At 41.2% G+C, this 27,010-nt stretch overlaps 2 protein-coding genes across 2 annotated transcripts; both read right to left on the reverse strand.

Moving 5' to 3' along the window:
* Nucleotides 1–4,092: 4,092 nt before the first annotated feature.
* On the reverse strand, nt 4,093–17,924 carry ltn1 (listerin E3 ubiquitin protein ligase 1). The gene is made up of 32 exons (XM_084565290.1): nt 17,650–17,924; nt 17,262–17,468; nt 17,042–17,140; nt 16,202–16,432; nt 16,062–16,114; nt 15,793–15,973; nt 15,464–15,637; nt 15,086–15,276; nt 14,629–14,776; nt 14,275–14,532; nt 13,790–14,092; nt 13,376–13,591; nt 13,224–13,265; nt 12,929–13,118; nt 12,577–12,816; nt 12,309–12,462; nt 12,063–12,213; nt 11,707–11,917; nt 11,216–11,372; nt 10,833–10,946; nt 10,588–10,715; nt 10,368–10,503; nt 10,132–10,276; nt 9,755–9,968; nt 7,579–7,816; nt 7,415–7,492; nt 7,127–7,313; nt 6,805–6,970; nt 6,489–6,709; nt 5,521–5,715; nt 5,221–5,388; nt 4,093–5,087 (listed from the first exon to the last, which is right to left on the reverse strand). The coding sequence occupies exons 1-32, from the start codon at nt 17,689–17,691 to the stop codon at nt 5,025–5,027; spliced, it is 5,301 nt and encodes a 1,766-aa protein (XP_084421416.1). The 5' UTR covers nt 17,692–17,924; the 3' UTR covers nt 4,093–5,024.
* A 776-nt stretch (nt 17,925–18,700) lies between these two features.
* On the reverse strand, nt 18,701–26,888 carry tmem135 (transmembrane protein 135). The gene is made up of 15 exons (XM_084565383.1): nt 25,615–26,888; nt 25,055–25,182; nt 23,847–23,939; nt 23,626–23,659; nt 23,462–23,527; nt 23,274–23,320; nt 23,137–23,178; nt 22,875–23,051; nt 22,697–22,766; nt 22,412–22,579; nt 22,131–22,194; nt 21,924–22,000; nt 21,446–21,544; nt 21,268–21,335; nt 18,701–21,186 (listed from the first exon to the last, which is right to left on the reverse strand). Exons 1-15 carry the CDS (start codon nt 25,750–25,752, stop codon nt 21,036–21,038), a joined length of 1,422 nt encoding a protein of 473 aa, XP_084421509.1. The 5' UTR covers nt 25,753–26,888; the 3' UTR covers nt 18,701–21,035.
* Nucleotides 26,889–27,010: the final 122 nt, after the last annotated feature.

The following is a 27,010-nucleotide window of genomic DNA, read 5'->3' on the forward strand; positions in this document are numbered from 1 at the left end:
TATTCTAATCTAGGTTCATTTTTGTTTCTACTTCCTGCTTCACTTTCAAGAATGGCGACTGAAACTTTCACAGGAATTTCGCTGAAGATGAGATACAGATGTTTGTATCTCTGAACCTCCTCAGTTAACCTTTCCTCGATGTGTTGTGTCTGTCTTGATCCAAAACAATCAATTCGAAAATTGCAGAGATGGAGAAGCAGCCAGAAATACTAACCAGGCACAGCTCTTGCGGTCTGCCGCGGTACGTATAGCTACATGTCTGGGGAGTTGAATCATCAGCTACGGCGCTAGGGTCTGCGTAGGGTCCGCGCTGTCACCGTAGCAGCGGCATCAAATTGACGCAGAAGCCCAAACTGCCTATCAGGTTCCGAACTAAGGTGCACCAAAGTAAAGCGGAGTAAATACCTACATTTCCGGGGAGGTGAACATCAGCTACGGCGCAAGGGACTGCGTAGGGTTAACGCAGAAGTATAAACCGCCTATAACTGATTGATTTTCTGCAATGTAAACTAGGGCTAAACTCTTATACTACTGTTTACTGTAGTACTTATATATTTTCTTACTACTGGCTGCAGGTACAACAGTACATTTCACTGTGCATTGTACTATGTATAACTGTGCATGTGACAAATAAAACCTATCTATCTATCTATTATAACAGGATTCTAACACATATTTTTCTGATATCTAATACTGACCATACTCACCATTTTATTTTAACTTGAAATGCAATTGAGGCGTATCCACATGCCATTAGTTTTGAGGCATTTGATCACAATTTGTACCCAATTTCACAGCTGTACAGCATCCGTGCGAAATCCGAAATGTCAGCCTCGAGGAGAAAATTCTACAGTTCTTAGGATTAACCCTCGGGGGAACATGAATTACCATACAAGATTTGGTACAAATCCATCCTTTTGTGGATTAAATTTCATTTGTGAAAGGAGTTGTGGACCGACCGACCACGGCATTGCCTCACCCAGACTGAGCGATGAAAACAAACCCAAAACGCTGGATTTAAATGTAGAATTAGATTTTCTGTGGGTTAAACGCATTGTTTTCCAGTGCTCCCTCCACCGTGTGTGTTAAATGTCTTGTTACTTTACAGCATGATGTATCTAAACGCCCTCGGGCTTAGCTGTGGAAACACCGGCCTCTCTGAAACAGTGTGGCCATTTAAACAGAACAGTAAATCAAACTTTGCCACAGGGAATAGAGACCCATTTTCTTAGACTCTATCACAACGTATTGAGCATTTGCGCAATAAATGGACACACCTCGGGGTTTCCTCTAAATTTAGGGAATGGGGCCTGATAGAGATCTGTCTTAGGTGAACCATAACTACTACCCCTGCACCCAGTCACAAACAGCAGACCCCGACACCGCTACTTCAGAAAACAATAACACTGCAGAATGAGCTGAACTATTGCCCGTTTAGCTCATGTGCAGGAGTTAACACACGCGGCCTAAAATATTCAGGAGGCAGCACTCACGCGTTCGTCCTAGTTGCATCTAAAAGGATCTGGCCGTGCTCAGATTCCTTTTCCAGTTCTAATGTGCTGTTATTTTCATGCAGACTAGGGCCTCATTTTGTTTGCTGCTTGACTGAAGCGGGTTCTCTGCTAGGACAGAAAGTACACAGCCGGGTTTTATTTGTTGGCAGACGTGTGCTGCTGGGTGCTTGACTGTGAACTTCGGCAGCGCCCCAGAATACTTGACTGGAATAGTTCTCGTGGGAAAGGGCTGGTAACTTTGTCTTAAATACACCTTTAAAACATTTTTTTTTTTGCAGTCATAGAATCAGGAACGATGAATATTTTTAATAAATAAATAATTCTAAATGGAATCAGACCATGGGGTTCTTTTTACTGCCACCACGCTGTCTGTGACATGATATATTGCATGCACTTTTTTCTTCTTCACCTCCTTGCTCTTTTTCATCAGTTTAGTCTTAACATATAGGATTTTCTTTTTTTAAGTCTGCTCACTTGCCTTTCCGAATCCCAGCCAGAGTCTTTTGAAAGCGTCGCATTCAGTCACGAGGTCTTTGGTGTCCTCCACGGCGGTGGTAATAGAAAACTATAAAAAGGGCCGTGTGTGATGACAGAGTAATAACCGTAGATTTAAACTGTGGCAGGGCGGGAGGCCTGTCCCAGCCGTAATGACTAATACAAATGCACGGCTATGAGCCAATAGACCCAGGTCAATAATTATTGTTTATTACCTTCATTACACGAAAACAGCAAGTGTTAATAAAATTGATCGTTTTGCATATGGACGGAACGCCGTTGAGGAAATGACCGCAATTGTGAAGTCCTTCTGCTTTGGTTTAGGATGAATGAACTCGACAGGCTCCCGGCATCGCATTCAAATTCAGCTATTGATTGTATGCTGTGAGTAATTTCATACAGTGTGCTATATGATGGGAGACATGGGACATACGCAGAGAGATGGATAGAGGAGGTGAGGGAGGGCAGCTACACAGAGGCAAACAACCGTGATGACTCATTCCAATACAACTAGTATCACAGTGATAGGCACGGGCGCTTGTGCGCTCACAAAACGCACTAATTCAAAGCCATTTCCAGAGCGGAGCAGTTGCCTGCAGTGTTGCCGTGACTGGGTTGGGACCAGCCCCTTACAAATAGCTTGGAATGCTAATGGGCTCACAAATGGGTCAGGAAGAAGCTAAATGAGAGCTAACTAGGCCTGGCTAATTATGAAGTAACCAAGTCTGCACCAACTGGGCTCAAAGGCCAGAAAGGCCAGTGAACTGACTGGTTGTAGACAGGATGGCTGCTAATTAGCTTCTACTAGTACAGCCGTTCGCTCCAAGTGGGTCAGTGCAAGAGGATGGCAAATAGATGCCGGCACGTCTCACCTATCGTCCCTCTGTGTACTGCTTTCATGTCATCCATGAGAGGATATTTTAACTTCACCATCTCCAACCGTCATGTTCGATGTTTCTGGTATTGTGACCAAATGTAGTCATCAAATTCATTCGAAGCAGTTCGAGATAGTAGAGAAATGAAATGCGGTAACATAAGAGAAAACATTTTACAATAAACATTTGATCATTCGGACTCCCTTTATAGTCCAGAAGTGTAATCCCTTTTCTTTCAGGTTAATTTGTACACACTTCCTTTAAAGAGTAGTTTTAACTCACAAGCTGTCGGCTGGTCTTTGTGATAACACTGCCATCTTCTGGTACGGCCTGACCTACATTATGTAAAGAGAACGCCATACACAGGACTGTACGGGCAGTTCATAACATTTGCACCACTGCTTAATCAAGCAGATAATGAGCAATAAGATTTGAGGCCGTCGGTGTGAGCGTTTCCGTCAAAACCTGCGAGAGAGCGGCGAGTGGGGGGTGGCTCAGTATAAATATTTATGCCCGGCAAACAGATCAATGGCTATTAAAAAGGTCAAGGGCAGATGATGATGGATGCTGGCTGTACGTATTGATAAATTTTGACCGCAGTAATGAATTACAAATGAACACGCGCTTGCGCACACACACAGACACAGAGCGGACCAAATGATTGGGATTAATTCATTGATCACGCTTAATCTGTCATAATTAATTCCATAGGAACAACTGTGATGAGAGCAAGCCTCCATTAAACAGATAAATTATTCAACATGAGGAGGAGGTGGACCCAAGATAAATGAGCCTGGGAGACTGGTGCAGCAGTCACAGGCTGAGGCTAATTACAATCTTTTCTTGGAAACTAGCACAGGTTACTTACAGTAATGCTTGTATGGAAGTACGACATAACTGTAATTGGAGGCTCAGGTTAACATAACAGTTCACGAAAACACTTGGGCTTCATTTCAGTTGACTTTAAATAAAGTTATCTAGAGACGGCGTGCCATAAAAAAAAAAAATCTTTATCCTTTAAAGCTTTGTCTGCATATCTTCAGTTTGTTTCTTTTGTCATCATTAAATTTAGCCCTAAAAACGTATTTCCAGATGAATATTATAATATAATAAACACACAAAAGGATTCAACGGATCATGTAACAATACATCTGGGGCAAGAGTTTTTCTTTTTTCAAACGCAAAAAGTCTGAGCGTGCACAACGTAAATATATGCAAGGACAGCCTTTGTGCCACATTTCTAAATCCCTGCATACGCTCCGTTCAGTGTTGCACGACTCAGTCATCAGGAAAATTAACATATTGTGCTATCGTCTGCACTCAGTCTGCTACCTGTAACATTTTGAAAAGCTTCAAGATCAGTCTTTTGTAAAGCACAACATTCACATCGGGCATTAACACTTAGAATATGATTTTCTGTGTGTGCGCCTCGATTGGCTCACGCCGCGTGGAATCAAAGACGCATTTATTTCATCCACAACGATGTCCACCGAGTTGTATTTTATTTACTTTCAGACATATTTTACAGCCGTATGCAGGCACAGGAATGGACACATACAGTTATGTTTGGATTCTTTCTAAGCACTGGCCTTTTGACATTAAAATCCTCGTTAGCAAAGTCCACTATTCCTGCTTTGCACTGATGAAATGCATGTCGATAATCAGACATTATCTCTTTACACTCCTAAATATTAGGAAATATTGGGTGAAATCATATCCTTGGCGTTGCAATACGTGCAAGACCATCCGCTGTTTTTTTTGTTTTGTTTTGTTTTGTTTTTTCCAACAGGTGCTTCTTCGTGGTTGAAATCCACATAACCAGCTCTGGCTTCCCAACCTGTGAATCAGTCTCTTAAGGTAAAAAAAAAATATTAAATCATCAAAAAAAAGATTAAAAAATAGAAATGCACGACTGATGTTGGATATGTACAGTACAGTACAGTAAAGCATTGGTATAAACAAACCACTGGGAGATGATCAACCCACACTCCTAAATCTGGATATAATGACTGCGACGTTAAAATTATCAGAAATGTGTGCTGCACTTTTGTTCAGAATTCCACGCGGTTCTCTGAGCAAACCTTTGTATATACCGCGGTGGAAGAACCGTCATTCTTTCAGCCAAGGTCGAGAGACTGTGTTAGAAGAAGGTTTCTCTGCAGAGCGGACAGGTGGACTTGTTGCTGGAGGTGAACCATTTATACTGTAGAAAGAAAAGGGGGGGAAAAAAAGACTTTCTGATACAAACTGCAAACAGTTGGCAGTGCTTTCTGATATGATGACTGGCTGAAGACTGAAATGTGTACTGAATAAAATCCGATGATGAGAAATCTCACCAAACAAGCCGAGTGGAACTTCTTTTTGCAGGTGCGGCAAGCCTTCTTGGGCAGGGAGTAGTTGGAGCCATGGATCACGGAGAAGCAGATCATGCAGTCCTCTATTCCCTCGAAGCGCTTGTCTACGTTGTTCTTCCACAGAGCCAGGCCCTCCATTATGCTGCCGTTCTGTCAGCACAAACACACATTACAATTTCTCTACTTATTTTTTCGCTGATCACTAAAATTTAAATATATTCTTAGCCCCCTCGGCATGTATTGCTCAAGAACAGCTTACTCGCTGCATCATTTTTTTTCTACCTGATGTGTGAGGTAGGTGCTCAGCTGCAGCATCCAGTTCCTCCATTGCTGCACGGCGACGCCCACACGCCTCCCACTCTCTACAGCGATGGAGCCTAGAGGGTAGTTCTGCGGTAGCTGAATCACCAGCTCAATGAAGATATCATCCACAGAATACGTGGCGATCACCTCCCGTGCTGCTGAGCGGGCCTTGACCTGAGGCAAGATAAAGACAAATGGTGCGCTGATGTCACTGGGGGGCTTTCAGCCAAATAATCAAGCACCTGTAACACAATTCAATGCCAGAATCCCACTTGATGAACCCAGTGCTTTACCCTTAAATGAGAGTTAATACATTTCAGTTGCAGAATCCATTTGTACCGCATCATTACACTGCAAATGCGAAGCAGGTGTTGCACCACAGGATTTGCTCAACTTAAATGTTTATCATTAGCTTTTTGCCACAGGCAAAGATGAGAAAGTTGGGCTGAATTCTCTTAAATAACTTTAAGTGCAGGGGAGATGAATGTGTGAGCATCTTTTAGATAAAAATATGAAGGCCTGACAGCTTGTACTTGAAAACAAGGACTAAAAACTGTAGAAACTGCACCAGAGATGCAGATGCAACACATCTATTTGTCTGTGTATAGTTTTCCCAAGACATCAAACACTGTGGTGCTGTCAAAAAGAACCACCCTCACTTTACATTTTAGATTTTCAGGTCAGAAACAACTGAAACTTTGCAGTCACCTCCTCACTTTCCAGTTCTTCACTATACTGAATAAATGTGAAAACTGCAACTCTTTAAAGTGAATCATTTCATGTAGGAATATATACATAAATAAGACAACAGAGGCTGGCAGGCAGCACAATCTTCTACTATTAAATACAGAATCTGCCTCCAGTAAATCTGACATTGATTGACCGGTTTAGGAAATGACTGGTTTGCAGACCAAATAAAATAGTAAAAAAAACTTTTGCTGACTTACAGTCATGCTGTCAAACATTTGAGTGCTGGCGTGCACAGATGAAATCTCCTGGGCCGAGAGAACAGGGCTGACGTATTTGATAGTGAACTTCTCCACAGCTGCGCTCACTCTCTTCTCCTGGCTGTTCCACCACAGGCGCACCATAGCCGGCAGGTCCTGGACCGTGCTGTAGTACACGCTGCACGCCAGGTGAGGGAGCTCCCACTCGACGCTGTCGCTCTCTGCAGGCAAGAAGCACAGTCGGGGGAAATTTAAGCTTGTTTACAGTTGACGGTTGTTTACGGTACAGAAGTGGTGTAGCCGTTGTTTTGCTTACTGTCAACAGCCAGACATAGGTTTTCTGTAAAGAAGGTTTTGTTCTCCCTTGTCTCTGCCCCCTGGCCTGGGTAGATGGGGTTCTCAGGCATCAGTTTGAAGAGGTGGAGAAGGAGTTTGTTGAGGGAGCAGCTTTTCTTAAGGTACTGGGCATAATGGGCACGCAGCTAGAAAATGAATCAGGACACAGATACTGTAAATCAACATTTCTCTTCACGTCAAAGCCCATTCTCCCCACAGAGCGCGATTGTCAACACAATAAAACCGGACGTAAATATGTCTAAATATCTGACCATGAGAGGCCAGGACTTCTCGTGACTTACGTGGGAGGGTGAGGATTTAAAAAAAGTGAGAAGCAGCTTCCAGGCCAGCAGGTATCCCATGATGCAGGAGTACTCCACACTCAGGGGCTGGACCACTGCAAACTCTCCCACTTGAACCGTCGCCAGGATGTTGTCACACAGCTCTTCACAGGTCGATAGGAGCGCCATCAGAGACGCTGGAGGAGAACTGAGCACAAATACGTAAAAGTTATTTAAAAACATCACCTGTAACAAAAATATTTTATGTCTTACATGATGGTACATGAAGCTAACACGGGGCTGACTTACAGACATGGTTCATCTCTATCATCATCAGACTTATTGCTGTCTCCTTCTCCATCACACTTGGGCAGGTCAGGCATGACCCTGTAATGACAACAATCATTTTTTTTATTATAACTGTTCATTTCAGAACTATAACTGCAGTTAAATTTAAACAATGATGAACATACTTTTCCAACAGGTGGTAGACAGTGATCTGCAGAGGCCTGGCCTTGAAGAGCAGCAGAGGGCAGAAAGTGTTGAGGAGTGTCTGAAGGGGCTCGGGCAGGTTCGTCTTCTGGTCTGCAATGAACCGTGGTGGCAGGGAGTTGTTGTTCAACTGCAGCACAGGCACATATGTCAGAGCCACCCCGACTGACTGCAGCACCGCCAGAGGGAACACCGGGTCATCTGGTTCAGTGAAGGCTTCTGCATCAAGACAAAGAGAAGGACCGTGACTAATGAAACCAGGCACATATAAGACAAGTTTTTCTTTTTTTTGGTAAGTAATATTTTGTTAAGAAAAAAACGTGTGCATTTTATGTTTAACTGAAATGCTGAAGTATCACAGAAATGCTGCACTTTAAGCAGAACAACAAGGATCAGTCTCCCTCACACAGTAAAAAGAGCTGCAGAAACACTTCTCCAGACGTATTTAACCTCTGGTCAGTCCCAGACCGTGTGGATAAATGTGCCACTGGGTTTATCTGGACAGAACGAGTAACAGGGATCTGCTCTAAATTTCATTTGGCAGTCTTCTGGGCAAGAGGTATACTCTACAAACAACTCTATAGCATTCCTAAGAGCGGGATGCGCATGCACACACACATACACATACACACCCACACACCCACACACGTACAACACACTCAAAAACATTTTGCTTCTGACTACGATTGCAGCTGTTGTGGGCAACCAACAATTATAGTGCCACTCAAAAGTGTTTGCGCCCCCTCAGAGTTTTCTACATTTCTGCATAAAAACGAATCAAAAGGGCAGGTTTTCTGAACGTAGACAGAAACAGAAAATATTATACTTGAGCATTTATTTATTCAAGAAAATAAGTAAATGTTGCATATCTGTGCAAAATCAAACGCATCCCTAGTATTCAGTATTCAGCATTCAGTTTTCAAGGCCAAATTAGAGTCCATCTGTTCAGAAGTGTGTCCAATCAGTGTAATGAGGTGATGTTCAGAGTCGCTCTTTTTGTTTAAAAAAAATGTTTTAAAAAACAATATCAAGGCTTTGTCTCAGTTTGATGTTCACAACACAGTTTCACAGTTTTCTGAGGAGTTCAGTAAATGAGTTGTTGTTGATCATCGGGCTGGAAGAGGTTACAAAACCATCTCTAAAGAGTTTGGAATTAACAAATCCAGTCAGACAGACTGTGAACAAAAGGAGATTTAAGACGACTGTTATAGGCTTAAAGTTTAGCCTTCTCCATCAATTTGACACCGTAGCTATGGCGACAGCCCAGACCCTACACAGACCCTAACATTGTAGCCTGACGTGCACCTCCCCAGAAATGTAACTAATCGTCATGTCCACTTGGCAGCAGTGCATTTCCGCTTCAGTTTCCAGCTGCTTCTCCATCAGCAATTTTCGAATCGATTGTTTTGGATCAATAAAGAGGGAAAACATCGAGGAAAGGTTCACTGAGGTGGATACAAACATTTGTATGACTCATCTTCAGTGAAATTTTGGCAAAAGTTTCAGCCACCATTGTTTAAAGTGAAGCAGGAAGAAGAAACAAAGGTTAACCCGACTGACAAAAAAGACACACTGCTGAGTTTTTGCAGAGCGAGCCAGAATGAAGTGGCTCGCACCGTCGTCGGGTACGCTCATAGGTTGCGACGTCTATGTCCTGCAGTACCTTAAATGAGCCTGAACCCTCCACAAGAGTAGTCAACCAGCAAAGATGACTCCAAAAGCAAGACACATAATAGTCAGAGAGGTCTCAAAGGAATCCAGGGTAACGTCTAAGCATCTAAAGGCCTCTCTCACGTTGGTTAATGTTCATGTTCATGAGTCCACCATCAGGAGAGCGCAGAACAACCTTGGTGTGACAAGGACAAAGCCATTGCTCTCCAAAAAGAACATTTCTACTTGTCTGCAGTTTGCTAAACATCATGTAGACAAGCCAGATGAGACCAAAGTATAATTGTTTGGTTTAAATGAGAGGTATCACGTCTGGACTCTAAACAACACTGCATTACAGCATCAAAACTTCATCCCGTCTGTGAATCATAGGGTTGGTAACGTCTTTGTTTGGGTCTGTAGGTACGTTTTAGTGCTTTACGTTTCAGAGCAGACTTGTACCTCATAGTCTGTTATCAAAACTTCCTGAAATTAAACCCTCATACACACCTGTGATACTGATAGGCAGGGGCAACAGCAGGTTGAAGATGCCCTCTATGAAGAAATCTGACCATTCATTGGTCAGGTCTGATGGCAGCTTCTCTAGCGCGTCAGTGGGAGGTGATGCGAAGAACTGATTCAGCTTCACTATCAATGTAGCATTCTCACACACAAACAACTGCACCCATGGGTTCCAGAGACTGCTCACATTCTCACTGGCAGTCTGAGTTTGGAGGCAAACAAAGGTCGGGAGAAACGGCAACATGGAGTCATCAATAAAGACTTTCTTTTGTATAATCATAAAAAGTGTCAAAAAAAAAAAAAACACTGGCTTCTTTGCTCGAGGTGACAAAACATCACAGTAATAAGTATAAGCTACGTCTCACCTCCAACCAGGCTAACATAGAGCAGAGCAAGAAGTCCCACTGGGTTGTTCCAAGAAGAGTCGGAAAGTAATTCACAAGCCATGAGAGGAAACGCATCATCTCCACAGTCAGGTTCAACTGTTCTGTAGTTGCTGTAGACAAGTCACTGAAATACAAAGATTTGACAAATGCAGCTATAACAGTAGAAAAAAAATATATAACAGCTGACATAATAAATGTTTGTGTGATAAAAATACCTGCTAAAGAGGAACCAGTCCTCCTTGCTGTTCCTCCACTCCATCACAGTGGCCAGGATTGCCTGCACAACCTCTTCCTCCACTTCTGTGTTGGCTTTTAGACAACACACCAGCACTGCCAGACACCCGTACACATCTGCGAATGCGCAGCCAAAAATGATTATCTGCCCATTTAAGTCCATCTATGCATTTTTCTGCGTGTGTGTGTGTGTGTTCTCACTGTCGTTCTCTTGCCAGTTGACTAATCCAGCAGTGGCCAGAGCGACAAGGTTCTCTCTGTCGTCTATTTTCATGTTCGGGCAGAGCACCTGGAGCGTGCTCAGTTTGCTCTGAGACACTGGGAACAAACTGATCAAACAGAAACTGTTTTCAGTACACGACACAGCGGCAAAAGAGAGGCCACATAACGACTTTTAACGTGAGATTCAGTGCTTTTAAATGACTTGAGCTGAAAAAATTATTGACCTGTCCGCGCTTCCATAAAGCTTCCTCACAGCTGCACTTTCACTGGCCGCCAGGTTGTTGGCGTTGATGTAGTTTTCCAGAGTCAGAGACCACAGGCCTCCATCTGTCACTGATCTAAAATAACAAAACACCAATGAGAAATTAAGTGGATATGAATTATCACCAAGAAGTTAAAACATGTTAAGATAAAATAGAGCTAGAATTCCTTCAAATGACAAATCTATTCTTTAATTTACAACTTATTTGATGTAATAACATTCCTATCATCAATGTGTCTCCACAGACTCATACAACTAGCTTTATTACATGTACTGATCCTACTGTTTGCATTTACTCTCCCAACAACTAGATTGATCTGTCAGGAACGGATGATTGAACCTCACCTTGAGTAGAGCGTTTCTAGCAGGGTTTTCATTGGAACCTGACTGTGGAGTCCTTCTGACAGCCCCCAGTCAGACAGCAAGTTGTGATAAGCAGACACTACTGTAGGGCTGTAATTTAGCTCCTTACACCACTGCAGCGCAAACAGCAGTTCTGAAACTGTGTAACAAAAACATGCATATACAAATATATTAAGGTACAGATACAACAAACTGACATCAAAGAATTGCATGGGAATAGCAATGAGGCAGACTTGACGTTGCATGTGCCTGGTTGCACTTGAACACACCACAAAGACTACAGGCAACAGCCAGCTAGCACATAGCATTCGACATGCTGAATCAGCAGAAAAGCGGCCAACATCGGCAACATATCAGAGGCTCACTAATGGGTCAGTGCTGGCCAATGAGCAACCGTTGGCTTGTCTTTAAACAGTGTACAAAATATGTCTTTCCATTAATCACAAATCTTAAAAAAGTAAAAAGTTAAGTACCTGTATATTTAAGGTTTGGTAGGGGTGAAGGACACTCTGTCTCCTTTTGGTCACATGTTTTGGATGCTGCGATCTGGGCCACCCTCCCCAAGAGGGCACAGGCACATAGGTGAGCTGGCAGCTTGTTTGACACCTTAAACTTCCAAATGTCTACGGAGGATTTTTCAATAACTCCTCTGTGACGGCTAGACAGTAAAGGGTTTTTAATCCACTGAAAGTAAAAAGAAAAAAAAATATATTATTTGGTGCGCAGAATTTAATTAAATCCGAGTCCTTGCATTTCAAGCCATTTAAAAGCGTTACATGGCCAGTGTTTGAATTTTCCGTTAGTAAAGATGATGTACTGGCTCACTGACCTGAGGAGGTAAGGCCTGTCTGATTTTTGTCCATTCTGTCTGGCTTGGCGTCAAGAGGGAAAAGAACTGGCTGAGGACGGGGAAGGTTTGATTGCAGACAGAGATGATGGTCTCCACAAGGCTTTGTACAGCCAGAACTAGAACCTGTAAACTAAAAAATACAACAAACAACAATAGTCAATATTATACAGAGGGTATACTGACAATCCAATTTTAAAAAGCTGTCGGAGGGACATCTTTGGTTACCCTTTAATATCCAGAGATACAGTGAGAAGCTGCTTCGTCACCCACTTAGCGGCACTGTGCAGGAAACCTCCTTCCAGGATCTCATTTTTACAGTGTTGGACCAACGACTGGACTCCAGCAACACACACCTTCTTCAGCTTATCTAAAAGGGAGTCTTTCAAAACAAGAGCAACAGATTGGTTATTTTCTGATCTCACAATTATATATGTGTTTTTTTGTTTTTGTTTTTTTAATTATTCTCTATTCTCTACTATGTGTGACATCTCACCAGACAGGTGAGTGTGTGCTTGATCCTGGGCAGTGAGCTGGAAGACGGTGAGCAGGAGCTCCTCGGCAGAGAGTAACAGAAGACAGTCTTGCACGGAGGAGAAGAAAGTGGAGGCCACGTCGCAGATGAAGGAGATGAGTGGCTCCATGTTGCCTGCATCTGACAAACCCTTTGCCTCTGAGAGAGTTGCATGGAGCTTCTCTAAGATCTTCTCCATGTACACCTCCCCTATCAGAGACTCTGAGCATGGAAGACACAACGAAATAATGATTTTATAGTTTGGGGAAAGGAAATGTACACATTGTGCATGTAGACAACCACTAAAAAAATGTAATTGCTGGTTTGTGCTCACCATTGTTGTGGTTCTGAGAGAGGACCAGGCTGATAAGCTTCCAGCTGTGGCTGCTTGTGGAAGAGGTGGGACCATGAGAGCTGCTCCCCACCATGCACAGTTCCTCAGTCAATCCCAGGAGCTGTTCACCGAGGACTGAACCTTTCAGCCAATCACGACAGCTCTGAAGAGTCTCAGAATCTTTACACACCTGACAGGACAGATAGCAGAAAAGAACTCACAATTATAACCGTGTATATTTGATGTATAGGTAACATGCACCGAAAAAAGTCAATGTAAACTCAAAGACACCTACCCTCTGTATAATTTGAAGGATAATTCCCCACTGTAAACCCATCTGGAAAGCAGAGAGACGGGTGTGAACGTCAGAAAACAAACAGCAACATTGGAGTTGAACCCACAACAAATGAGGGATCATGAGGACATTGACAAGAGAACCAGTGTTACCGTGGTGATGTGGTTGAGAATGCGGGTGGTCTCCTGTCGGCTGCAGCAGTACAGTGAGCTGAAGACCATTTCCACCAGGTGTTCAGTGTCTCTGCGCTCCTTCTCAGCCAGCCACATTACCACCGACTCCAAAAGGAACTGCATTGCTGGGTTTTTCACGATCACCTCATCTCTCTCTTGGCCGTCCTTTGTATTATCATCCATTTCAACCAGTGTCTAAGATAAACACAGTTTGGAGGCAAGAATGTAGAACATACGAGAATTGTAAGACCCGTTTCAAGCTTTAAAAGACCGTTAATTAAACATAACTTAATACTGAAACAGACAATTCATGGGACATAAACAGTAAAAACAGAACAAGGAAAAATGACTGACATTAAATATACTTCATTGCAATTGTAAAAGGTAACTTACACTGAAGACTCGGTTTGTGTGGAAAGACCGCAAGAGCAGGGAGAGGAAAACGAGATGTCTCTCTGAGTTTTTCTCATTCACATGCACCAGGCACAGCTGTGCCAGCTGACACACGACATCTTCAAAATGCTGCGTCTGTAGGGACCCAAACGCCTTCTCATTCACAAGCTCTGACACAGTCTGCGCAACACCATCCCCATCAACTCCAGGTTTCTCCTCGTCTTCTGGCGTAGAGGAACACATTCTGACAGATTTCTTCTTCTGGACGTGCTTTATGTTTACTCTCTCAGGATAGCGCATCACCTGGAGAAATACAAGAGAAAATAAATTTGTGTTATCTGTTGGACTTGTCCACTTTAAGACAAGAACTGCTCTGACAGGCATATTGATCTGCTTTATCCTTACCAAAAAAATAAATAAATAGAAAGGTAAAAAAAGCAAAAAGGAAATTTCCTTTGGGAACACGTCTGAGAAGGATAACTCACCTGCAGTAAAGAGGCTACCCCTTCCAAAACCTGCGGATCTGCTTCCTCGTTGTCAACATACCGCACAAAAAGAAGACCAAGGTCTTCCCAGAAGTCTGCTAGAAGTCTTTGAAAGAGATCCTTGCCGTCATTTGCCTCGTAATCACTGTGCAAACCAGCCCTCTTCTCCCAGGAAATGAGCGTTTCAGTGACCAAAAGGAAAAGCGGACCATTCTGAAGGGACGGATTTCTAAGAGATTTTTCTAATAGCGGCAGGAGCTAAAAAGAGATAAACAAGAAAAAGAATGAAAGAAAGATGTGGACTTGAATACATTTGACATGATATGGAAATCATGCATGTCTGTGTGATCTCACCTGTTGTGAAATAAGCATGGACCTTATTTTCCCCTGGTCGTGCTCTTCTTCTGTATTCTGCAGCATGCAGTATCTCAAGCACTCGACAAAAGATGTAACTATAACAGCACTCTCTGACGGGCTTGTCACTGCACGCTCGCTGGAGAGACTGAGAGACACGAGAATTATGTTTTACAACAGGAGGAGCAAGTGTCAAATTTGATCTCAACATACTATATGTTAGGACATGGAATATGTATGTAAAGCCACAAACAAAGGTTCTGTTCCAGTGTTATAGAACAGAATCTTCATTTTATAAACTATAATTTCAAACAATTAATTAATCAAAATTGCATGCAATCATTTAATTGACTTCCAAACTACTTTCTTCTAATATTCTAATATAATACATGAATATTGATATGATAGGGTTGCTGTGAACTGTCACCCAGCCCAAGACCACACACAAACAAATTACCCTTGTATGAATGCGGTGAAGAAGGTGGTGTAGAAGTCCAAGTTTGGCTCAGTGATCTGTTGGGGCAGTTTGCTGAGGAGCGGCATTAGGTTGGGGTGGAGTGCTTTAGCCATGCCTTTGCCGCCCTCTTTTAACAGAGCCCAAAGTTTAGGTAAGAAGCCTTTCTTAGCATTTACATGTGTCCAACAATCCTGAAAGAAGAAAACTCCAGATTAGACTGAACCCAGCTTATAAATGAGACATATCCCCTCTTCTGTGTCTAACTCCTCTTTCCTCTACTTGTTAACTCTACTGTAATAACGTAGAGAGTAGGCAGCATTACAGGTAATATAAAGGCATCAATGTTTGTGTGAGGTCATCTTTTCAACACAAGCTTACAGGGATCGTAGACACAACGTGTAGAACAGCTTCCCACACAGGAGGCAGCACAACAGGGTCCGTGTCGTCAATACTGAGGAGAACAGCTGGACAGAGTCGCGCTGTTTCGGCTTGGACCAGTCCCGGAGTGAACTCACACAGAGCGCACACCATCTCAAAAAATGCCCCTCTCACCTGTGGAGCAACACATTGCAGTAATTACCAAAATATATTCACAGATGCATATCCGGTAGCACAGATATACATTCTCAAGCTTCCTCTGTAACACAAGATAAAGTCATGTAATTTATTAAAAATAATGTTGCTGAAAACATCCCCAGTGCCAGTACCTGTGGTGTCTTGTGTTTGCTGTACTTCCAGAACTTCCCCGAGTTAACAAGATGTGCTAGTCTTTCCTCCAGGGCCTCCCTGTCATTCTGGGTCAGCAGGGAGAGCAGTCTCTTTACGCCCAACAGAGAACTGGTCAGCATTCGCAGATATTTGGCTTCTCTCTCCTCTTCTGTCACGCTCCTCAAGAACAGGGGAAAGCTCATTAAAGACTCATAATATTATCATTGAGCCACACACGGACAGGGAAGCTATGGTGAGCTTAACTTACTGTGGGTCGCTCAGTGTTTCTGCTGTTTCCTTTAACAAAATATCTTGGAATACCTGCGATATAAAAACAGCTGAATGTAAAAAATAAGCTCAAAGGATTACAACAAAAATCCCCATGGCCACACTGAGTTGTCTACTCACATTAAGAATCTCATCCTTGCAGAAGCTGAGAGCCTCGGGCTGTTTGGCGGGAGAGAAAGCAGCCTGGAAGGCCTGGCACGCAGCAGAGGCTGCAGGCGTGTAGGTGTCACACTGAGACAAAATCCAGTGGCCCATCAAGCTCTTCAAAAAGGGGGCCAAGCTACGGCGCACTTTTAGCACCAGCTGCTCAAAGGCCTGCTGGGTAGCCTCCCTAATGCGGCGATCGTGATCCTGACAGAGATTACAGAGATTGAGACAAAATTCACCTAACCGAGACAAAATCCAAAAAGCGTGCACTCATATATGTTTAAGTCACGTAAGTGCTGCTTAAAAGTTTTTGTGAAAGTATGTGTGTGTGAACCGGTTTAAAGTATCTTGTGTGACTGCCTTGAGCAGCAATGACAGCAACTAAACATTTCCAGTGACTGTCGATCAGTCGTCTACAGCAGCTTGGAGGAACGTTCACTCATTTTCCTTACGAAACACATAAAAAAGTATAATATTTTTGCTTTATTTGTTCAATTGCGTTCTCTTCTTTCGTCTGCTTTCGTAACATGAAAATCTGCTCATGTTTTGAAGCATTTTTATTTAGAAATGTGGGTGCAAGTCCCTTTAAGCAGCACTGTGTCATCCAAATTTGAGTGTAGCTTTACTTTCAGTCCCCCTTTACAGATCTCATTAACTGAACATATATTCAAACAACTGGATGATTTACTTTGATTTGACTGGAGTTAAAACAATCCCTCATCGTAAAATTGTTGCCCATTTAGACATTACTGCTAAATAGGGATCAATAAAGCTAAATTAAACAAAAAAATACATAAAATAAATTATACTCACCACAGATATCTTGCAGTAAATCCTTGGCCAGTATGGTAAAACCCCTTTAACGTCTTCAGCATCCCGCTCCTGACACATGGACCCAAAGTCCTGAACAGCCTGAGAATATCACACATCATCAATAAACACACTACCATGTCACTTGGGTTTTACTTTAGAAGTTGGCGTCCTTCTTTAAATGTATTACCACTCAGTTAGCTACAGACTAAGTTCAACTCACTTTCAGTCTGGTAACACCATCCCTCTTCGAGAGTTTCCTTAGCACCAGGCGGAAATCAGCATCTACTAGGTTGTCTATATCCTCCGCGCCGTGGACTGCTGGGACATAACTGAGCTCCGAGGAGAGGGTCGAGCCGAAGCCCACGAAGCCGGGTATGACACCACCCTCCCTGGCCAGCACCTCAGCAGCTCGGCCACTACTGGACGGCTAGTTTCAAGAAAGACATGAGTAGTTATAATGTAACAAAGGCAGAAATGTTAGCTAGTTGTAGTCTACCAGCCGAGACAACACAGTAAATCTTAAGTTTACATTAGCTTGTGTTCGTGTTTGGTGCTAGCGGTGTTAGCTACTTAAAAACTGTACCTTACATAAGTTGTTACAAACTTACCCGAACATTTCCTTTTGTCCGTTGTTTGTTCTTACCCCCCATGGGTACTTACTATCCTTTTAAAAACTATATTTCTTCTAGTTACGTGCTAGTCACAAGTGCTGACGGCATTAAGTATACAGAGTGAAAACTAGCGGTCACACTTCCGGAGGTGGAGACTTCCTGTCAACACCTTTCAAAATAAAGTATCGTCGTCACCCTGACAACTGTGTCCAAATATTAAAACGCGTTCAGATCCAGAAGACTACATATGGTTTCACTATTTTTACAGGTCCTAGTTATTCCTGGTTACTCTCAGACTTTCCTGAATTATGCGCACAAGTCTTCATTCACAATCAAAAATGCCTCATAGAATTAATTAATGAATAAATGAATAACAAATTATATTTTTTTAACACATTTTACTGGTGAAAGTCGTAGAAGTCAGTACAATATTAATACTTGACATATGGACATCAGACGTTTTTTTTTTTATTTTATTTTTTTATGAACATCAGATGTTCGTACTTCCGGAACGGGTTTCTTCTTCTGTCCGTTTGAAGTAAAACCACAAATTCGTTGCTGCCCTCCATGAACATATAGCAGACAGAGCAGCTGCGTAAATCGTGAACTTTATACATTTAGGGACAAAGTTCATTTTGGGCTTGTGGTGTTGCAAGGGCAGAGTTCTTTTAGTGTCCTCTGGACAATATATTTTCCAAGCATTTTATTGGTACAAAGTTTCTGACCATAACATTTCTTAGGAAATTGAAATTGATAATATAGGACACGTAGCTTTTTGAGAACATTTTTTATTTAAATCTTATTTATTTACATATTTTATTGTGTAATATCAAAAAAAAGGAAAAAAAAAAAAGGGTTTTACCATCTCCGAGAAGATGCCCTTTGACCTAGTTTTCAGTGCAAAATGAATTAAGAGATCAGAGACCTGTGCTAAATTTAAGGGTTAGAAAATCATCTGTAACTATTACTGTGTTTCTATTACGGTATTTCTAATCTCAAGGCCTCATGATATGAACAAAAGCCACAAGAACTCAGATAAAAAAGGAATACTGTGCAAAAGCTTAAAAAATGTCACAAAATGTTAATTTCTCACAAAGTGGAGTGAACACATCACCTGTTCAAGGACTCCATGTGCGAATCCAGTTCCCTAAAGTGCCCTTTAAACGTGCTCTGCATATAAAATATATTCAGCCAAAACCGTATGGGAAGAAACCAAGCACAGACAACAAACAAATCCAGCAAAACGATTTAAAAATATTTTAATAGATACCCCTATTACATAAATCAAAAAACATTGTTGCATCACATTTCTATGACAGATTTGGATAACATATACAACATCAATTTTATACTGTATTTATTTTTATTTTTTTACAATCATGGCTTCTGCTATGGAGGTCCGGTGTGTCTAAAGCTGGATTGAAGAGCTGATTTCACAACTTGAAGTAAACAATCTGGCAGTTCAAATAACTACCATCAATACGATGTGTGCACAGGCAGATGTAATGAATTTACATCTGTAATGACTTTTCTGTAACAGTTGTACTTGAATGAAGCGGTTGTGAATGGTCCATGTTAAAAAATGAAATGCATTAGTATAACATCACTTGAAACACATTAGTAGCTCATGTTAATTAACTTAAAAAAAAGCACTGCGGTTATTTATTCTTAGTAAATACTCACTTTTCAGATTACAGATTTAAAACGTATTTAGCAGACATTCTGATCGGTCACCAACAAAAAAAGTCAAAAACAAAGACTGAGCTGTGTGCATTTTATTCACAGGTCACAGTAACTTCAAGCTTCAATGCGGAACTGAATTCTCCAGTAAATATTGTTCCAATCGACGTGAATCTTAAGTGACAGAGCTCACCTTGGAATATTCAGAAAGTATTCATAAAAATACCAACAGCAAAAAAAAAAAAAAAAAAAAATGTTTATTATATATCTTTATGTGAAACAAGCACATATTTGACTTGTCTGGGTCTGCTTACGACTTAACATCCGTGTAAACAAACTATATGAAACTAAAGCCAGACAGATGACTCAGAGTTAGTTTGCACAGTTACCAGCAGGCCATTAGTAAAATTCAGACAGTGTGGAAAAACGGTTCCCTCCCAATCTCACTGCACCATCAAAGTCCCCTCCCCGAATAATCTCTTCAGACTGTAGCGCAATATATTAAGTTTCTTACATGATATAGACCTTTTATAGATTTAAAATAAACTATTTTTTTTTTTTCTGAAATCATGAGGAAGAAAGATGTTCATCAATAATCTGCAATCAGGTTACTGCTCTGCAGCCACCTTAAAAGATTTACTAATAAACAAGTACCGATGGATTGACTACGCTGCCTCAGCTGGATTTACTGGTATGTGTTTTTAAGTTTAAATGAATTACTTTGCAGTTACTGGGTTGTGATAAAAGTTTCTAAGATTTAATTTTGATCACAAATAACTTGGTCCTTGATGCTTTTCTTTTAACCTCTATGTATCTATAAAGGTGACTTACTTCACTGAAACTATTAGTGTAATTACAATAAACTCTTCAAATCTAAGGAAAACTCAACCACATTTAATGTTTTTCAATACTTCACTGAAATTAGGACTTTCCCCGTTCATTGTTTTCCATCCAGACACATATCCCATTGCTACTAAATATTTGATAAGGCTACATACTTGTATATATCCTCAGTTGCATCCACAGACTTAAAAAAAATTCAAACTCTTTCTGCTCTTAAGTCAGGTATCGCTGTGTCCATCCCTCCCAAAAGAAATTAGTGAGTTTTACCTGTGGTGTAAACCCAACCATTCAAATAAAATAAAAAAAGGGTTCAGTCAACCAACAGGTTACTGGCAATATCAAGAAAGAATACAATTAAATGACAACAGGAATGTGCCTGTGTCCTAAGGAAATTCGATGTCTTTTCAAAATTATTATTTTTTTATTATTTGAATGAACAACTGCTGCCAGATACAAACTGACACGATGGCAAAATACGACTAAGAATTATGTGGCTTTATGTTGTTCCTTCATTATTAGTGTTTCCTTTACACTATTTAAAATCTTCATTTGGGACTTAAATTTGTAATTTTTTACAAAATAATGCATTCTCAATGAAATGATGCCTTTCATTTTGTTTTCAGTTAGCAGTAAGTGCTCGGACCTCGTCAGTAAGTGTGCTTGTGCAACTCCAAAATTAACACCCTGCTTTGAACAGATTTTGGGCTTTTGCACCCCCATATCACATCCCACGCCTTCACAAAGCAACACAACTTCCAAGCGGTTATATTAAATTAAGCAGAAAGAACAGCCAGGCTGTTCGTTTCCTGCTGAGGTAACCCCTAAAACCCCTCCACAAGTCAAGACCCCTGGTCACAAAGTCATCCAAGTTGGATGTCACCTCCTGGTGGAAGCACCGCTTGGCAGTGCACCGTGGTGTAACGGGGGTCCAGCTTGGGAACAAAGCCTTTGAAGTCCCTCGAGGCCTCGGTCCCGAACACATCTAGCACCTGTCGGTTCATCAGAGCAAACCTGGGAAAAAGGACATGTTCATTTGACTAACTCTCAAACCAGACTTAAACGGCTGACAGGTTTCACAGCACACAATCGTACCTGCCCTTAGTTAAACGCAGCAGGAACTTCCAGTATGAAGGCCTGAGGTTCTGCACTTCCATCACTGCCTGTGTAAACACATCGAGTCACACATTATATTCATTCTTGGTTAAAAATAAATGTGAGTGAAGTATATTTATGTGAGCGGGTATGCGCTGTGGGATCAGGTGTTACTTACAGCTTGGAAACAGATAGCAGTGGAGACGGCGTATATGACGGTGTCTGCATGGGGAAAGTAAGGGAAGTGGCCGGACTCGATGCCCTTGAAGTACATGGTCTACAGGGAGACATTGAATGTTCTGTTAATCATGAACTGGACAGTACAGATAAGCTTCAGATAAACAGACGCAAATAGTGACATACTACTAACGTGCAAGTGACTCTTTAGTTATAGCTAACAGACGTATGCCATGTGCAGCATAAAACAAGAACACAGCTGCTCAAAGAATGAAAAAGTCGTTTGCTTTGCTGCCCTTGGATTTTCTGAACTGTAATAAACCCACAAATCAAAGTGTTCAGCACCTCAGTATAACCCTTGGAGTGCATTACTTTTATTATTTTTCTCTTTACTATGATAAGTATCAGTTGTTGCTGTGATATGATATTTGAGTTTATCTACAGCTCTATTATCTATAGATAGATAGCTTTTCTTTTACCTCCACCAGCTTAGAGAAGAGATACATGGATATTGTTGTGCTTTTGTAGAAGAACATTGAGATACCAGCCAGGAAGCCTTGAGGGACCGGAGAGAGGGGAGAAGAGACAGTCGTCAAACAGTGTACATCAGCTACGACATGACAAAATCCCTGGGAGGACAGCTCTGCAGGGACGTTATATGACAGTTTACGCAATCCCGCCTTTACCAGCTATCAGGGCGTGGAGTTCATCATCAATGTTACGCAGCCAGCGCAACAAGCAGCTTGTTCCCTGAGCGAAAGATAAAACACAATGTAATACTTTTAATAAAACCAGATCAATTAAAACAGGATGAATATATGAGACGTTCAAATCAAATGTGTGAGAAGGACAGCATAGAAATGTGCAAACTGTTTCTAGGGAAAATTTCTTCTAAAACTTTTTGCCAAACAAAAATACCAAGCGCGAAATAAAAACTGAAATAATTTAAAAAATATATATATTGTACCTTATAGATACTGACGAAAGAGCCAAGAAATGCCCCCAGCTGGAAGTTCTCTTTGTTGTAGAAGAGGGAGGGGAGCCGCGAGGGTTTAGAGAACATCTGCCTGAAGGCCGAGGGCACTTTAAGACAACACTGAATCAGGTAGCCGACACTGAACATCCTGACAAAGCCCTGCAGTAGGAAAAAAAACAGAAAAGTGTAATTCCTCACAATAATTTGGGTATTACACAACCATCACCGGATGAAGGAAATCACAGGAAGTATAATCTTGTTTAGAATGAGTCTTACTTTTACACAGTAGGAAATGCAATTGTCTTGATAGTGTTTACAACATCTGTGTCTTGGACCTTTTTTGCATCTGGATTATTAAACAAAAAAGAAGAAAGAACAACAGTTAAAGTCAGTGACAGGCCAGCACTCAACACAAACCCACGTGTGTCTGTGTTCTGGTGTGTTTTTCGCTCACATTGATTCCAGCAGTTCCCTGATGTACGCTAGCAGAGTTTTCCTCCTAGAGACAGGCCTTTCTGTTGATGCCTGTGAATCCTCAGTTTCTATAGCAGCTGTCCTCTCAGGGGGGCTTGTGCCGGCATGGTCTGCTATTGTAGAGTGACTTGGAATCTCTTCTTTCCCAATGATGAACCTGTGACAGGGAATGCAACTCCTTAAGCATTTTAACTGTCGAACAGCCTAAAAACAAGACATCAGTAAGGACAGAAACAACTTACTTTAATGCAGAGAATGCAAAACCTTTGAGGCCATCTTTACTCCTGCAGTAGAAAACATTTAAGTGGAATGTTAATCATATACTCATTTTTTATATCCGGTAATGTACCACATTTTGTGTCCACTGTGCTGATCTGACCTGAAGAAGAACATATAGAGTGATGCAGTTATGCAGAACAAGAGAACCTGATGGGAAGCAGAGAAAGAAAGAAAAAAATCAGGACAACACGTGAAACATCTAGCCACTCATTTCACAACCATGCTTCAGTCAAGGGAGCTGATAGCAAACTCAAATACCTATATCTATATTTACCGCTCTGGTCTTACCTCGCCATGTCTGATGGGATTTACGATGCCTCGTGTCACTGCCATGCGGAACAAAGTCTCAGTGGCCTGAAAACAAGATTGAACTGTTAGATACTGCATACAGTTTGTAGATGTATTGCTTTACATTTAATAAATTATATTCAAGTTAACAGAGCAGTTCTTACAAGATTTGCCATGTATATTGTCAGCAGGCCTCTCCTAGTTGGGATGAGAAAGAGAGTGAGGTATAGATGCAGAACAAACACAGAACTAATATTACAAGGACATGCCTGATATCTGACATAACTTAGTTCGGTCGAAACACATTTGCTAAGTACAACTAAGTGTTAAACTTGTCAAATGTGTTCAACACAAGAAGAAAGTAAGAAAAAGACAGGAATCGTACCTGCTCTTGCGCTCCAGGAGGATGGCAATATAGGAGGCAGGCAGTGCTGAGCCAAACCCGGCAGACCAGGAATAGTAGCCTCCCAAAAGTTTCCTAAAGTTAGATAAACACTGCATTATTTCTATGTTCTAATTTTCAGTGTTTTTAACAGGGAAACAGTGAAATCAAGCATAATATCAGAACATTTAAAAACAGGTTCTTTTTTCTTTTTTTCTTCAATTAAAAAGAAAATATCTATATACTTAAAATACTCTGTATCTGTGCAGCTGTTTCATATTAAAGGTTTTTTTTTCATCTCCAGTTGCAATATACAGCACTTTCTGTACTTATTGCCAATGGTCTATTCCACTGTGGGGCAAAGGTAGTGGAGAAGACTTGCTACTTTGCATATGTTTTACAAGGAACTAAATGCACCGAATTTGATAGACTTCAGGAAAACAAAGACATTTAATGTTAATAGAAATTTCAATAGGACTTCTGTTCGTTCAGAAAAAAAACTACACACAGCACCTTAAAGTGACTGGGAAAACTTTACAAAGACCATGGAAAAACAACAACTGTGTGATACCGTCTAACCACAGGCACAGAAAGATGGCCTATATGGATATAGACCTGCATGAATCTCCTTTTTTCATGTTGCTGCAATAGATTTCCCACAGCAAATTCTAATAAAAAAAAACATCTTATGTAAACACCTCAGTTGGAACGGACTGACTTGATTGGAAAGAAATGCCAATCCGATTGAGAAGGGTAATGTAACTTATTGGTAACCAGTCTAATAGTAAGATGTTAATGTTTAATAACCATGTTAATGCTTAATCTGATTACTTCTCTCTCGTCAAAACAATACATTATGTCTGTGCACATTTGACCCATATCAGGCCAGAAGTTACATGGGGAACAAAAACATGGCCGTGGCAAAACAACAACTTGTGCCGTTAAACACGTAGGTCCTTGGTCACCTTCTTCTACTGAACAAATTTAGTGTTGTCATTCAAAACATATTCTTCTTCTGTTACGTTTCCAGCAAATCAGATGCTCCAAAGAAAATCAGAACTACTTTTCAGATGTCAAAAAGGTACGCTTTTATCGGGTTGAAGATATATAGTTCGTGTAGACATAGCCATTCATACTGATCCATACATTCTTTGCATCTCCAATTCAAACTGACATTTGTCATGTGTTTGACATTTGTTGGACTTACTAACCTGAGAATGCAGAAGAAAACAATGTAGAGACCTCCATTAGTAGTGAGGAAAGAGGTAGACCACAGGATCTCAGGGAGAAGCCTTTTTAAATAGTAATCCTTCTTCCTTCTTCTCAGAATTGCTGCTATCTGCGATGCACAGTTAATTGGTTATTCAGAAAGCATTACAGTGTTGCAAAGGCAATGCAAAGTTGTGAAATTGATTTAAACTTTACCCTCTAAGTCTTCAGAAATGCGCATAGGCCATAAAAATGCTTGGTTAACCAGTCAAACATTTTTTTTAACTAGTTTGCACAAGTTATCAGAATGTGTGCAAGGCTAAAGCAGATTAGCCGGAGGAGTATATTTGCCATTGCGTCTGTTTAAAGAGCAAAATATGGCAAGCAACGTTTTTGCTGTCTCCCGTTTTTCCATTAGCTGAACTTGGTCCATAAGTGTATCACTAACGGCATGACAACTAATCTACAGACGCCTCCTCTGAACTAGTTAGCCTAACTTGGTTAGCTAGCTAACTTTAGCTAGCCCCAGGGTTCACCGAATACAGCAGGTCAAACGTCTTACCACATAAAGAGGGGCATATATTTTGAAGGACACCTCCAGAGCACTCCTGGTTACATCCGCGGCAGACTGCACACACGACGGGTTCCAAGTGTGACCTATCTCGTAGCAGTTGTGCGTTAATTTGCTGAGCGCAGCCATGTCTGCACACACAGACTGTACAAGCGGCAAGAAAACGGCGGCGCGCTGTGGTGCGCGTTTACTGAAAAATGAGCGCGGCCCCGTGAAAGAGCAGATAGAGCGGTGCACGCGCACGTCGCTGTTTTAGGAGCGTGGATGCAGCAGGAGGACGGCGTCAGTCAGAGTTCAGATCTGTCCAGAGCTGATGCAGAGTAACAGCTGAAGACCGTTTACCGTTGAGAACCGGCTGCTAGTCAAGTCTGGTATTATTGTAACCACACATTTCCTCATCACAACATTTTGACTTTAATGTGACCTAAAAAACACACTCGTCTTGAATGACAGCTCCTGAAGGCAGTGACCTGTTACCACGGTTACTCACTTAGCAGTAACGTGCAAATAACACGACTCCGGTTCCTTCATAAATCTGATTTAAAGCAAGGCTCATAACCCACATTCACAGCCGCTCAGCAAAGAAACACATTTATTTTGGTGGTTATTTTCACAACAGCATTGTTCTGATCAAGTGAATCGCTGAGGAGAAGGAAAGAAAAGAAGGACTTGACAGTAGTTTGTACTATTGAATTGTATTGTGTTGTACTGACACATGTTTCTATTATACTGACAGCAACATTTTACTCAGCGGGCTAGGCTAAATAACAGAAACACTTCAGTGTTTACAGTTTTTTCCAATTGCTTTAAAACACAATTTTGCAAACTAGGCTGGTTTTATCAAAATACTAACACAATTCACCAAACCACACACCCAAACTGCAAAATACCTCATATATCCCGCAAAATGAAGCACTGCAACCAAAATCAAACTTTTGCACCAGATGGCACACACTTCATTCGTATTACAGATTTTTGTGTAACCAACTACACACTGTTGGGCATAATGAAAAGCACTCTCATCTTTAGTATGCTTTGCCATAATGCTAACATAGTTCAAACTGTAGAGAATTGTCCAGATTGTTTACATGCACAGAAATATTTGCAGATACACACGCATGCTATTGAAATATTGATTTTTTTATTTTTCACCAAACAAGTCAGTGCAACATATGCACAGCAGATATATTTACATTGGAGTTAACTAAAATATGCTCACAAAACAGTAAGCTAAAAAATACAATGTGCAGAAAAAAATGTGCAGATAAAAATAAATAAATAAATAAATAAATAAATAAAGAGGAAAGCAAAATAATTAGACAGCATCTTGCCGGACACTGTAAAAAGCCCTTCCATGGTATTGTCCATATAAATTCATTTTAAAAAG

This window comes from Chelon labrosus, assembly GCF_963514085.1.
Source record: "Chelon labrosus genome assembly, chromosome: 17".
NCBI classification, from domain to species: Eukaryota; Metazoa; Chordata; class Actinopteri; order Mugiliformes; family Mugilidae; genus Chelon; species Chelon labrosus.